This window comes from Microchirus variegatus (genome assembly GCF_963457635.1).
Source record: "Microchirus variegatus genome assembly, chromosome: 3".
In the NCBI taxonomy this organism is placed as follows: domain Eukaryota; kingdom Metazoa; phylum Chordata; class Actinopteri; order Pleuronectiformes; family Soleidae; genus Microchirus; species Microchirus variegatus.
The window spans coordinates 35,755,160-35,769,292 of record NC_139804.1 but is presented as its reverse complement, the minus strand read 5'-3'; the positions used below and the strand labels follow the sequence as shown (position 1 = coordinate 35,769,292).

The following is a 14,133-nucleotide window of genomic DNA, read 5'->3' as shown; positions in this document are numbered from 1 at the left end:
AGGACCCCGGTTCTGATATTGAGGAGTCAAATGTAATCGCCTGCGCAAAAACCCCTTACGGCTCGGAACCAACTGTGATGTTGATTCTTTGCGGCGAAAGGTAAACTTTATTTAAAATACTCCATCACGGGTTCGAGAGGGTGTTCCTTTGATCCTCTTTACCACAAACAAAAATAGATGACTAATATGTGTTTGAAAATTTTTTTTTTTTGTAAAAGCCATATCGGAACAACAGAACATCTCTTTGTTTCGTGCAGTTATCGTCTGGAAACAAACTCGCTCCCCATTTCATGTGACTTAATATTAATTTATGATTGAGCTGTTTTTTTGCGTTTGTTTTTTAGTATTAGATTAATTGTGCATCATAAATACATTTTCATCATGACCTATATATTGTTTTCCACACAGACACTTTTATTTTGAAATTCTATGAAATATCTGTCGTAGCGATATCATGACGTCATTTTGTGATGTGATTTTAAGCTCATGTGGATAGTTTTTACAGGGTTGTTACTACTATAAAGGATAATGATATAATGTTGTGGTGTAATCATAGAGAACACAACATTGGACCTAATGATTAATGTTTTCTTTCAATCTTTCATCCACAAGGCAACATTTATAAAGACCCCACCCACATTTCCGTGCTTTTATGAGCCCGAACTCTATAAAAAGTCCCTAAAATGAATGAAATTTAAATATTCTTTAGTATTTAGTAGGCCCAGAGAGGTCAGGGGCAGACATACATGTTTTATTTTACGTTTAAATGTAATATTTTTCCTTACTTTAGAGTAATAATAAGGCTGTGCTCTCCTAACTCCTACAAAAGAAGTAGAAAATGGCAAACTAATAAATTATGACATTTTGATTTATTAGAGTGACAATTAGCTTAGAACTGATCATTTTGAGTACAGATGGATGACATGCAGCAAGAGCATACAGGAACTCATGGCCATTTGAGACGCATGTTGCAAATAACGTTATAAATATATCAAATCATTTCACAAAGACAGAGTAAAGTGTATACTCTGAACACATCTTAAGTTCAAATGTCTGCCTGTCAAAAAAAAACAAACAATCAATACGATCACAGTATTTGTCAAGTCACTAAACCCGTAACAAATGTTACAAACGGAAATCGACTGTGTGAGTGAACAACAGCTACAAAATAATATTAACAATCATAACAGTCCTCTGTTAATCCTGTGGCATTCTGTATTCTAAAATGTAAAACTACAACATTTAGATGAGTTTCAACCGAAATCTCAGTGTCAGGAGGATTTGGGTTCAGTAGAGGTGAGTGCAGGGGTGAATGTGGATAAAACATCATCACTACATCTTTGACAGTAACTGAGCATCAGCACCTGTGCACTGATGCACACAAAACACAAATAGTGTTTCTGTGAAATGTTTACAAGTTTAAACATGGCTTACCATTTACAAATATAGTACGAAATCAAACACAAAAGTCAGATAAATTCTGCGGAATCCCAAGTCCTTCCTTGTGGTAAAATAAATATTTAAAGATAACCTATATTCTACTTGGCATTTGTCTTTTGTCAGGTTGGGTACTGTTTAGATTTTACTTCATGTACCCAACAGTATGTTGATTCTTTATCTTTGCAATGATAAAAAAAAAAAAGAATAAATGAAAGGGGCTTATGTTGTGATTGTGAGCACCGTTGTCACGTTGTAAAAGTATATCACTGAGACAAAAAATAACCTGAATAACATCTGCTGTCTCAGTGAGGAAGCACAGAGACTAACTATTCTAGGGGATACAGAGGTTTTTCCCAAGTCAGCCAGGAGATGTGATCTCTCCAGCGTGTTCTGGGTCTACATTTGGGTCTCCTCCCAGATGGGCATGCCCGAAACCCCTGCCAGGGAAGCATCTAAGAGGCCTCTGCCACCCAAACCACAACTTCTCCACTACGGTCCTACGACCCCATGACCCATGTTCTTGTTTTGAGCCCCCAGGCGCTCGTCAATGGGCTGCATCACCAGAAACATTTGATACAAAACACAAATAAAGTTCAAATTCTGAATATTGAGGGAATGCAGAAGTGTCCAACAATTGAAGAAAGAGGTATATAAATGAACACAAACAGGCCTGCGACATACGAGGAGGAGCCTTGTCATGTTAAACAGCAGCAGCTGTCAGGTCACACGGTATCATACCAGCAGGTTGTCAGTCATCACGACTCTCTACTCTCAGCTCTCCTCGTCATTGTCATTTCATACAAACAGGCTGATATACATTAACATGATAGTCAAATACAAAAAAAAACCCAAAGAAAAACAACACAAATCGAAACAACACAACATGTTCCCATGTGAAAACTAAATAAATATTCTTTGAATGAGCAGCAGTGCATGCAGATTTTCTGGTCCTGTATAAAGTAAGGCACCAGAGGTTTCCGAAATTCACTTGGTTTCCAGTATATTTGTATAAAACAACATATTTCAAGTGTATTAAAGGCAGTCTCTGAGAGTGCATACGACAGACACTGGAGTCATTTGGAGTCTTCGGCTTTCAGGCTTAAGTGCTGGTCATCTTCTGCAGCAACGGGATCTGTGGAAACAAGGACGTGTTATTCACCCTGACACTACCACTGTGAAACAAACCCCCATGAATTTTCCATAAACTGGAATGCTTTCTGTGACCCACATCTTAATTCTCCACTCAGTATTTTTCACAGTGGGGTTTTTTTTTACCCAGAGGCTGCTTTCAGCTACTTTGAGGTTTAGATTAGAGACTGTTGTGACTTGTGTTTTTTGTTTTGTCCTATGACTGCTGATCTGTCCTGTGGTAGTGGTAGCTATTCTTGATTTGTGTATGTGTGTGAGTTACTCCCTTGCTGAGGGAGGGTGTATGTTGTTTGTCAAGTAATTCTTTGTTGGTTGTGTGTTTTGATTATATTCTAAAGTGAGCCCTAAAGGGAGAAGCCCAGTGAAGAAGATTTAAGCAAAAACAACACTATTTATTATCTTTTTCTCCCCTAGTTATTATGTTGTATCCCCTAGTTCTCACATGAGGATACAAGTGAGACATCAAGAACTATCATCACAGAGATTTAATTTTACATCATGGGACAAGACGGTGAATGTCTTCTACCACTTTGTCTTATGTTTAGAGTTAGAGAGAGATTATTTTTTTTTATCTTGTTGGAGGTCATTATCTCAGAAAACAAATTGAGAGCCTCTGGCTCAGCAACAATACACCCCGGTTTGGGTGTAGTAAACTAAAATGCTGTAGCCTCAGGCTCCACCACCTCCCCTCTGTGTGTTTAAGTCCTTATATAGGATTGGCTGCTTCAAACCCTAACATCCTATAATAATAAAAATTGAAAAAAATCTATTCTAAAACATCCATACCTTTGACAAATCCACTCCAGTGAGAGCGTTGACAGACACAGGAAGTTCAGCCAAGAGGCGGTTCAACTCTCCTGTCACACGGTGGTTTTCCCCACTCAGGATAACAATCTCATTGGTCCTGGACAACGGTGCTGCCACCTTGGCTGCGATCTGCAAAAAATACAGTCAAGTGTTTACAAGAAGTGATCAAATAATCAGAACTTCCATATTAGGCAATCAGTGATCATGTGATCTGCTGACAAAGTCTTATGATGCGAGTCATCAAGAACATGACAATCTCAAGATAAGACTGTCCTTCCATAGTCAACTGCCTGAAAATCATTTTTAAAACCATATTTCGTTTTTAATTTGAGTTCAAGGGTTAAACAGTGTCACAAAATATTTACATGGAAATAATAATGCATCGCACTGTGGGTAAATTATAAGTTTTGTTATGTAGTTTAACACTACAGAAACATGTTGTACTCACAAAACTACTCCGATACAACCACACACCATTCTGCAGTGTTTTTCCTTCTTTTCACCATCTCTAAAATTGCAAACAAAATGAATATCAATGGGCTCAGTGATTCCCCAAGTATTCATTTGTTATGATTATCATTATAAGTATGATATTAGATGATTAGTAGTAGTAGTATTACTAGAGTTCAGTGAGTATCTGTAGGGAGTGAGTTCAAAAACTACAGATGGACAACTGTCAACCGCATCATAAAAAACCAGCAGAAATATCAAGTGTTTTTACTGCTGCAGCAGAAGCTACACCTCACAGGAACACAGACAAGGTGTGTTTTAGTGCCAACATCACTTAAAAATGCTATGAAATACTCCTCCTGGTATGGTGAGCAATAGAGCTACAACTCATAACTCATAACTGATTAATCAGTCAATTATTTTCTCAATTCGATGTCAGCTCACTGTCAAAGTCCATCAGGGCAAATGGATCATTTCCTGAATTTCAAAAATTCATTAAAATTATTCCTTAAGAGGTGTGCAAATATTTTCAACAGATCCTTGTTCAGGGCGATGCCGACTATTATGATGGTAAATTTCAATCATTCCGAAATACTTTTGTTTTTTGAGAAGAAAGTCAGCTCAGTGTCAAAGTGCATCAGGGCAAATGGATCATTTCCTGAATTTCAAAAATTCATGAAAATTATTCCTTACGAGGTTTGCAAATATTTTCAACAGATCCTTGTTCAGGGCGATGCCGACTATTATGATGGTAAATTTCAATCATTCCGAAATACTTTTGTTTTTTGAGAAGAAAGTCAGCTCAGTGTCAAAGTGCATCAGGGCAAATGGATCATTTCCTGAATTTCAAAAATTCATGAAAATTATTCCTTAAGATGTTTGCAAATATTTTCAAGGGATCCTTGTTCAGGGTAATGCCGACTATTATGATGGTAAATTTCAAGTCATTCCGAGATACTTTTTGTTTTTGAGAAGAAAGTCAGCTCAGTGTCAAAGTGCATCAGGGCAAATGGATAATTTCCTAAATTTCAAAAATTCATTAAAATTATTCGTTAAGAGGTTTGCAAATATTTTCAAGGGATCCTTGTTCAGGGCGATGCCGACTATTATGATGGTAAATTTCAAGTCATTCCGAGATACTTTTTTTTTGAGAAGAAAGTCAGCTCACTGTCAAAGTGCATTAGGGCAAATGGATAATTTCCTGAATTTCAAAAATTCATGAAAATGATTCCTTAAGAGGTTTGCAAATATTTTCAACGGATCCTTGTTCAGGGCGATGCTGACTATTATCATGGTAAATTTCAAGTCATTCCGAGATACTTTTTGTTTTCGAGAAGAAAGTCAGCTCACTGTCAAAGTGCATCAGGGCAAATGGATCATTTCCTGAATTTCAAAAATTCATTAAAATTATTCCTTAAGAGGTTTGCAAATACTTAGAAAAAAAGAGTCATTGGTGTATCTGTAATGACTGCAGATTAACGTTTTCCAAAATTTCATCTGTTAAATAGAAAACAAAGTGGTGACACACTCCTCCTGCTGTAACATAAGCAAAGCAGTCAGCTCCACATAAGATAGTGAATGAAGCTGGACGTGCACTATGAGAACGTGTCAGTCCGTTACCTTAGGCAGGGCCTCGAGGACAATGGCAGTCTTTGCTGCGTCTCCATATTGCTGGTACGCCTCTGCCTTCAGCCTCATCTTCTCAGCCTCTGCTTTTCCAACCGCTTCAATAGAAGAAGCCTCTGCCTCACCAATCTTCTTGATCTTCTCTGCCTCTGCCTGAGCGATCAGCACTGTCTGCATCCTGTCGCAGGAGGAACGCAGGAGTTGAAATAATCTGTTACCACCACAACAACATTTACAAACTATGTGTCTGTTTGACATTCATTTTAGACTTTTTAGACATTTGAGATTTGTACGCACTGCCTCACAGAGAACTCTTCAAAATGTTAATGCGGCTGAAATATGGGCCAAAGAGCAAGGGCACAAAGTGCAAATGCGTCGCAAAACAGAGGCCGTGTGATCACAGCACGTGGAAATGTGTCAGGGAGAATTTCTCTGCTGTTGTTAGGACAGATGCAAACAGGAAGGATGAGTTTTAAGCCTGTGTGACAGAATGATCCCCATGTCAGTGTGTCCTAAAGGAAGACAATAAATACCAGACGTACAGTGATGGTGCTGCTCTCTATGGCTCCTGACCTCTCACCCCCCTAAAGAGTCGGGTCAACAACATAATTGGCTTGAAGCGTAAAATGTTGCAAATTAGAACGGACTGAAACTGTTAAGTGACTTCATGAGAGATTTCATTGTTCCTCTCTCTACTACCACATTTGCATATGAATCATTAACACATCAAATGCAGAGACTGTTCATATTCATTTTCCTCTCAACACTGCCTTTCATGGTATTCAGCAAATACCCCCCCCCCAGTAATTTCACAGCTCAGAAACAGAGGATGTTTCTATGAGCAAATTAAACTCACAAGACTTTTTCTGTTACCACAGTTACAAGGCGGGGAGTATCCAGCTGGGGGGAACTGGGTTCATGCCCCACCCAGAGAAATATTTTAACCATGAAAGGTCAAATTTGGTGACTTCTGCTACAAATCCATCATATGCATATTTAATGAGTTTGCAGTGTCTTGTAATGGTGAAGGTGAATCTGAATTTGTTTATTTTTGTTTTTCATTTTGTCCCAGTAAGTGATAAAAATATCTCTTTTGACCGTCATCCCAGATCCACTGTGTCAGAAAAGAGGAGTGTGAATTTCTCATGTTCTAGTGCTCGTTCTGGCTGATCTTCCACTGGTTGATGATCGAACATTAAACTGACTGAAATCCTTGTTAAATGACAGTATTTGACTCACTTGTAACCCTCAGCCAGCTGCTGCATTTTGTAGGCCTCAGCCTCAGCAGGCCTCTTCACGACAGCAATGAGCTCCTTGTCTGTGCGATCGATCTCCTTCTCTTCAATGGTGATCTCTTTCTTCCTCTGCACGACTTGGATCTCAATCTCCTCCAGACGAATCTTTTGCTGCTCCTTGGCTGCCTGCAGCTCGTAGGCCAGCTGAGCCTCTGCTTTCTGAAAACATCAGGACACGAAAAAACATTTTTGAATCTTTTTTGACACATTAAGAGCCGCAGCTCTGATCCGTGTCTGTTTAAAGTGACTCGCCGATTGTCAGGCAATGGAAACGTGCTCACCTTCGTGTTGACCTCCTGGTTGAACGCAGCTTTCTGCAGCTCAAGTTCTCGTTTGGAATCGGCCATCTTGGTGTCCGCCTGGAATTTGATGTCCATCATCTCCTTCTTACATTCTGCCTCCTAAACGACAGTAAAGAAGTAGCACTGTGATCGGTTTGCTGTGGTGCACGGCAGAAACCGCTTCACAGTCTCACACCAGCATCCTTACCCGTATCCCAGCATCCCTCTCTGCCTCCGCGACGCCGATATCTGCATCCCTGTGGACAGCGGCAGTCTGCGTCTTCCCGAGAGAGCTCAGATAATCCAGCTTATCATACACGTCCTGCAAACACAGAGATTCAGATCACATTTTATTTGCTTCCTGTAAAAACACTCTTGTTTGGTTTTTCAAAGTAAAACATAAACTGATTCTGTGTCAGACAAAACTAAACTGAGATGCTTGTTTTAATGTATTTGTCAAAACACGGTCAAATATTTTGTCCTTCAGTAAAATATTTGCAGTATAATGTGACATAAAAAATACTGTTCTCCTTTGGTTTGGTTTCTCTCAGATTAAAAATTAAAAGTATACCTTAAACAAACAAAAAAAAAAATGAACAAAAGCTTGACTTTCAGAATATAAAAGTGTATTCTTCAGAGGAGGCTGGGCTGAATGAAGTGAAGAGTAGTTTGTCCAGTAGAAAACAACCGCAAAGAAGAAAAAGCCACATAATGTCTCAGGCCTCCACGAATGAGCTCACTGGTCGTGACGCATTGCATAAACCATCTGAACACGGTGACGTGACAGAAATGGACGACGGGCTTCTAGCAAAGCACAATGGTGCATAACCCGCACATAACCCGTACATAACCCGTCATGTCTGCACCACTCATCAATTAGCTCTAATTAACAACAGTGATCAGTACGGAGTGAGGCAGCAGTCAGTCACTTATCAGACTAATGAAACCCAGTTGAGGACGTTCAGTAATAAGACATTGAGAGGCAGCATTTTATGCGACTTTTACAGTGTGGGCTATATAATCAAATATATAATAGTAAGACTTACTAATATATTTTTATTTTTCAAGTGGCGGCAAAGGGCTTCCATAGCTCAGAAGGTAAACACACATCTGATCTGATGGTGGTGGCGATTCATGTGTTTTACAGAAATGGAAACTGACAAACACAATGACGCACTGAGCTGCATAACAATGAAACATAACCTAATACACAGTGTGTCCTGAACCTGTGATCAGGTCTTTTCATGTTCACTTTGGCTTTCTCTACAACTGAAGATTTGATCATTCTTTCTGAGACATTACCGTTCAAGCTGAAAGTAACCACAACATAATCGCCATTTGTTTTCTTTACAACTCAAACGGGATAGAACACAAGGACAGTTGCTGAACCTTGATGACAGTTGGCTGGAAATGACTTTAAAAGCAACGCTTTGTCTTTTGGATCTTAGTGCATTCATGTTTTTACAGCTGGCCAAACCAAAGAATGTGTTCAAGCCTTGCTCCCCAGTCACATGAGTGTTTGCTGATAAAATCAGCGCTCATAAAAAAGTCGTGCCACAGCAAGTCAATGAGAAACTCTTGGCAATCGTCAGATATAAGTGACAAGAGCTGCTGCTTTTCCCACAGTTTCCCAAACTACTTCTACGTTATTGTGCAATGTTTTCCTTTTTTTTGTATCGGTGACGACATCATGTCAACGTCTAAGTCGATCTGTATTACTATGACCTGTCCGTGCTCAGTAGCCATATTAGCATCTTGTTTCAGGAATTAGAACCGTTATTTCTGTTGCTGTCGCGTCTTCCCACGTCTTTCATGTTCTGCCTACCTTAATGGTGAAGCTGAGAATCTCGATGCCCATCCTGCCCACATCTGGAGCGGCCACCTCCCTCACCAGTTTAGCAAACTGGTCCCTGTCCTGATAGATCTGCTCTACAGTCAGGGTACCTGCAAGAGAGAAAGCCCTGTCAATCCAAACCTCCTGCAGCAGTTATTTGTTTTTTAAACAAGATCTCCAGTGTTATAAAAACAACATACATTTTTAAGAAGTGGGTAATCCTTTAAATATAGGGACATAATTGACAAAGAGCGTACATGACGGACTGCACTCCTGACAAGACAATAACTGCAATATTCAAAGAAATGGAAAAACAACAGCCGATTTGATAGTTAATGAAATGAAAATTTTCAAGCAAAAATGACAATGTTTCCAACCGTCATTTGAATGTTTTCTGGATTTAGATAGTTCCTTCAGTTTAGGACTGGTAGAAAAGTGGAGATAGCGTTCAGAGGCACGAAAAGAAACACGATTAAAACGATGCACAACAAAATGGAATTAACGTCTGTACCTAAAATGGAGCGCAGATGTCCCTCCAAAGTCTGCAGAACCACAGCTTTGATCTCTATCACTGATTTACCCAGAAACTGCTCACAAGCCACTGCCAGTAAGTCTTGCTCGGTCATGACTTTTATCTGAGGAGGAAGACACGGTGGACAAAGTGAGGGCAAACAATCTGGTGATGAGATGTGCTCTGTTCTATCTAACACTGTTCAACATTTACACAGCAATCACAAAAGTGAATTGGGTCAATTTTGGATTTGTGATATTTGTTTATAATATAAATACAGTGTATATATATATATATATATATATATGTATATATTTTTTAATTAAACTGTTTTAAATTGTTTATTTTGACTGCTAACAATCTATTAGCAGTGTCAGAAGTGTTCTTTCTACTTTAATCGCTTAACCAGTTAGTGTCTGAAAACTACACAGAAATCAAATAAAAATGAGCGGCAACAAACATTAAATATCAACATATTCATAGCATAATAACTTTTTTGATGGCTCACACTTGAACGCATACATAAACATAGCTGTCTAAAAACCACAGAATAAGCCAAGTGTTTACTGACTGGTCAAAGCAACTTCTCCAACAGTACACAAGTCTATTTTAAGGATTTTTATAATGTGTTTTTTGAATTTTTTGACATGTCTGTGTTTGGAACACTTTTCTGAACGTGACGTTACCTGAGCCACTCCTGTAACAGTGATGGCGACTCCCTCTGCCGTCTCCACGTCCTCACATCGGGGCTGCAGAGTCATGAGCTCCAGGCTTATCCTAACAGCAAGGAACAACATTTCACAATCTCAACACCGACATGTGACAGAGCAGATGAATAGAGCTGTGGTAATAAAAATGTTGTCATAATAAAAGCACAATCTCTGACTAGTATTACACCAGCCTTTCACACGGACTGTAAAAATGGCTTTAAAAAAACTGGACAACTCTGAGGGGCGGCGCAAACACACGGCACACAGCTCTGAGCCGTGGTAATGCTTCTATGTAATACAGGCTGACAAAAGGACATGTGTAAAGTGTGTAATTCAAGACAGGGCAATGTATAGTGGAGCAGCGTTGATCATTTGCTTGCTTACTGACTGCCTAATAATGGGACCAACGTCCCTGAGGAAATGTAAGACATCAAAAGCCCATTTCAACTGTGGTTCATTTAAAAACCATGGTGTTTTTTTTCATCTGCATGAGTTAGCTCTGAAGGGCTTTTAAGAGTAATCATCCACTTATCTATGCTGAGTAGGACTTACTGGCTGTAAAGCAGCCACTTAAGGCCATTTTTAAGTTAACATAAAACTGCTTATAAATACAATGGTGTCACCTTTTAGTGTCAGAGATGAGCCACCAAGCCCAGGCCCAGCCTCCCACCATGTAGGTCTTAGTATCGGATCCACAGCAGCCACCTGAGGGAAGAGCAGCACTTCAGTTTAGACAAGGCTTCGTGTTCACTGTAAACAAGTCTTCTCAGTACATCATCTGGTGAATGTGGAAAATTATTGATGACACTAATATAATTGTAGCTTTGTCTAATGTAAAGGAAATCCTTTAAAGGTCTGGCGGAGAGGTGACTTAATGGTGCATCGTGGACAAGGTCTGATCCAGACCAGACCAATAGATGATCGTTAAACAACACCTAGATGGAATCGATAATGCAGCAAATGCTGCGATGTTAGTTTTTCTCGAAACCTAAAACATTACCTAAGTTGCACAGTGGGTGGCAGCAGAGGTCAATTAACATGATGCAGCACATTATCTCAAACACATGAATTGGTAAGAAAAAGCAAGAAAAGTAGGGCTTCAACAAGTGATTATTTTCATAATTTCATGATTCAAATTTAATAATAAGTAAAATGATGATGGTCTCAAATGTCTTGTTATCTCCACAAACCAAAATGACTCAGTTATAATGATTACTTTGTTATGTGGCGTAAGGAAAGCAGAAAATTAAGAAGCTGAAAAATCAGAGAACTTGTTTTAATTAAATTGATTAATGATTGAAGATCAATTCATATTCATGCAGCCCTAAAGAAAAGTAACTTCACCATGTCTGTTCTGACCGCATACGTTTTTTTTGTCCCTTCAGACACAGAAGTTACAATCAAAGGAAAATGGAAACTTACTCCATTTTTGTTGGTGTGTTTATGGGAAGGTGGGTGGGGCAGGTGTTAAAGGGTACTTTATATTTCCAGGGTACACCATTTCAATCCAACCTTGCATCAAAACATGTCATACACATGCATGTTCTAAATTGTGTCAATAAAACATTGATCACAAATAAAAACATGGCGGCATAAGATGGTGGGCTCCATAAAGCAAGGCCCTACATGGACAAAATATAGATTAAGAGCTGCAACTAACGATTATTTTGCAATCGATTAATCTGTTGATTATTTTCTCGATTCATCGATTAATCGTTTGGTCCAGAAAATGTCAGAAAATGTTTCTTAAAGTTGATCAGTGTTTGTCAAACCTGGAAATGACAATGTTCTCGAATGTCTTGTTTTGTCCACAAACCAAAATGATTTAGTTTGAATGACTTCTTTGTTATGTGGAGCAAAGAAACGAAGAAAATATTCACATTTAAGAAGCTAAAACAATCAGAAAGCTTGTTTTAATCATGAAAAAAGCTTCAAACCGATTAAGCGATTAACAAAATAGTTGACAATTAATTTAGTAATCGATTAATAATTGATTAATCAATGAGTCTTTTCAGCTGTAATATGTAATATATATATATATACACACATATATATATATATACATATATATATATATATATATACAAATAATATAGACATATTCATGGGTACTAGTAACATGAATTTCTACCAATAACCACCATAAATCAGAATCGTCACACGATAAAAATATATATATATATATATATACATATATATACACTGTAGTGTATATACAGTTACAAGAAAGAACGTACGAAATATTACCCAAAAAAAGAATTATATATAAAGCATGTTCTCCCCATGTATGTGTGGGTTTTCTCTGGTTCTATGGTTTCCTCCCACAGTCCAAAAACATGCAGATTTGGGGATTAGTCAATTATCAATATGATCAATAAGCACATGGGTAGCAGTCAAACAGCGCATATATATGTGTGTGTGTGTGTGTGTGTGTGTGTGTGTGTGTATTGTTGTGTACTTCGTGCTGTAAAATGGAGGAGTTATAGTCACACACTGGGCCTTAAATTTATTAAATAATAGACAAGTTTAAAAAATACACACAAATAAAATGACTGTGTCACCACCGAACAGCATAAACTAGCTTCCATAGCATGTGTGACTAAATTGAGCATATCACGGATAGTCATATTTCAGTGGTAGGTATCCACAGTGTGAAATGCAATTTAATGAGCTATATTATATAATATAATGAGAAACACTATATGTGGCAAACGGCTTGTGGAGAATCCCGTGAGACATTTAAGATTGTGTTGACAGATTACACAAGTCATTATTATCTGTCTCTAGCCTCCACACACACCGCAGTTCATTATTAATCCGCTAGACCATCATTTCTCGGTCGATAGCGCCTGTCAAATCTAACGGTGCTAACCTAACGGTGTTAGCTAACAGCAGCTTATGTCAGTGACGAACGTGGATTTAACGTCGCGGCAGCAGGAGCTCGTGCTTTCAAACAAGAGAGAAAGAAGGAGATAAATAACATGTAGCTCAGCTAGCCACTTAATCCCGTACACAAGCTAACCGTAACCGACGAGCCCGCGAACGGCTCCGTTGACAAGCACCGAGAAGCACCTTACCGGAGACCACCAGAGCCTCGTTAGGACCCACAGTCAAACAGTTCCCCATGGCGAGCGGGCAGCAGCAGCGGGCAGAGAACAACAAACAGTGGGGAAATGCGATCCTTCGCGGAGCTGGTGAAGCAGATTGGCGATTTATCCGAAGATTAACCGAATTGGACCGAGGATGCGAGCGTGAAGCTTCCTGAGTGACGGACGGCAGCAACAACAACAGCCCCGCCCCGCCTGCCGTCACCCGGTGACGTCATATGTCAACACGGGGTTTACCGTTGGATACGTTTTCCTCAATGTGATTACTTTGAACTGCGTCTAAATCCGAAATGAAATAAGACTACACTTTACAGTGGTTCAAACACGAAGCGCGACACTTTCTACGGGACATCTCCAGACTGTGTCTTACATAAGTGTGTAACATTTCAGAATTGTATGTCAGAACTGGCAGGCAGGGCCGGCCCAAGCCTCCATGGGGCCCTAAGCAAAATTTGATTTTGGGGCCCTCTGTTACTGCCAATAATAAAGATTATTGATCATTCGCACACCTACTATACTAAAGATATTCTACTTATTATACTCTGTCACAAATACAAATACACTTGTAAAACTAAATGTGAGAACTTTTTGTTGCATGGAAGCAGCAAACTTACAGAATAATCTTTCAATTAATATTTGGCAAAATCTGCAACTCCCCCTACTGGTGACACAGAGAATCAATACATAACATATAACATAAACGGTTTATATTTAAAATATTAAGATATTATGGTCTGAAAATCTAAAAATGTGGACAATCTTTTTATTCACTTAAATAAAATACTTAAATAATAATGTAAATCAACAGAGGCACCCGGAACAAGGTAATAAAAATGGTTTATAAATAAAAAATAAAGTTAAATAATCACATCTGACAACTATGTAAAAACTGTGAAAAAGCTTTGGTAAAAATGGGGAGATAA

The 14,133-nt window shown here is 38.8% G+C and overlaps 1 protein-coding gene across 1 annotated transcript; it reads right to left on the bottom strand.

Annotated features, from left to right (window-relative positions):
- Positions 1 to 883: 883 nt before the first annotated feature.
- LOC310925221 (flotillin-2) lies at positions 884 to 13,305 on the bottom strand. The gene is made up of 11 exons (XM_083887110.1): positions 13,181 to 13,305; positions 10,727 to 10,808; positions 10,080 to 10,170; positions 9,394 to 9,517; positions 8,874 to 8,992; positions 7,257 to 7,370; positions 7,049 to 7,168; positions 6,712 to 6,926; positions 5,467 to 5,650; positions 3,376 to 3,525; positions 884 to 2,572 (listed from the first exon to the last, which is right to left on the bottom strand). The coding sequence occupies exons 1-11, from the start codon at positions 13,227 to 13,229 to the stop codon at positions 2,540 to 2,542; spliced, it is 1,281 nt and encodes a 426-aa protein (XP_083743236.1). The 5' UTR covers positions 13,230 to 13,305; the 3' UTR covers positions 884 to 2,539.
- Positions 13,306 to 14,133: the final 828 nt, after the last annotated feature.

Coding starts and splice junctions, on each gene's coding strand:
- LOC310925221 (XM_083887110.1), bottom strand. CDS start 13,229: ATGGGGAACTGTTTGACTGTGGGTCCTAACGAGGCTCTGGTGGTCTCC. Junction 9,518..10,079: donor CTGTTACAGGAGTGGCTCAG/GTAACGTCACGT, acceptor CTTCCTCCTCAG/ATAAAAGTCATGACCGAGCA. Junction 3,526..5,466: donor TCCTCGAGGCCCTGCCTAAG/GTAACGGACTGA, acceptor TATTTTTTGCAG/ATCGCAGCCAAGGTGGCAGC.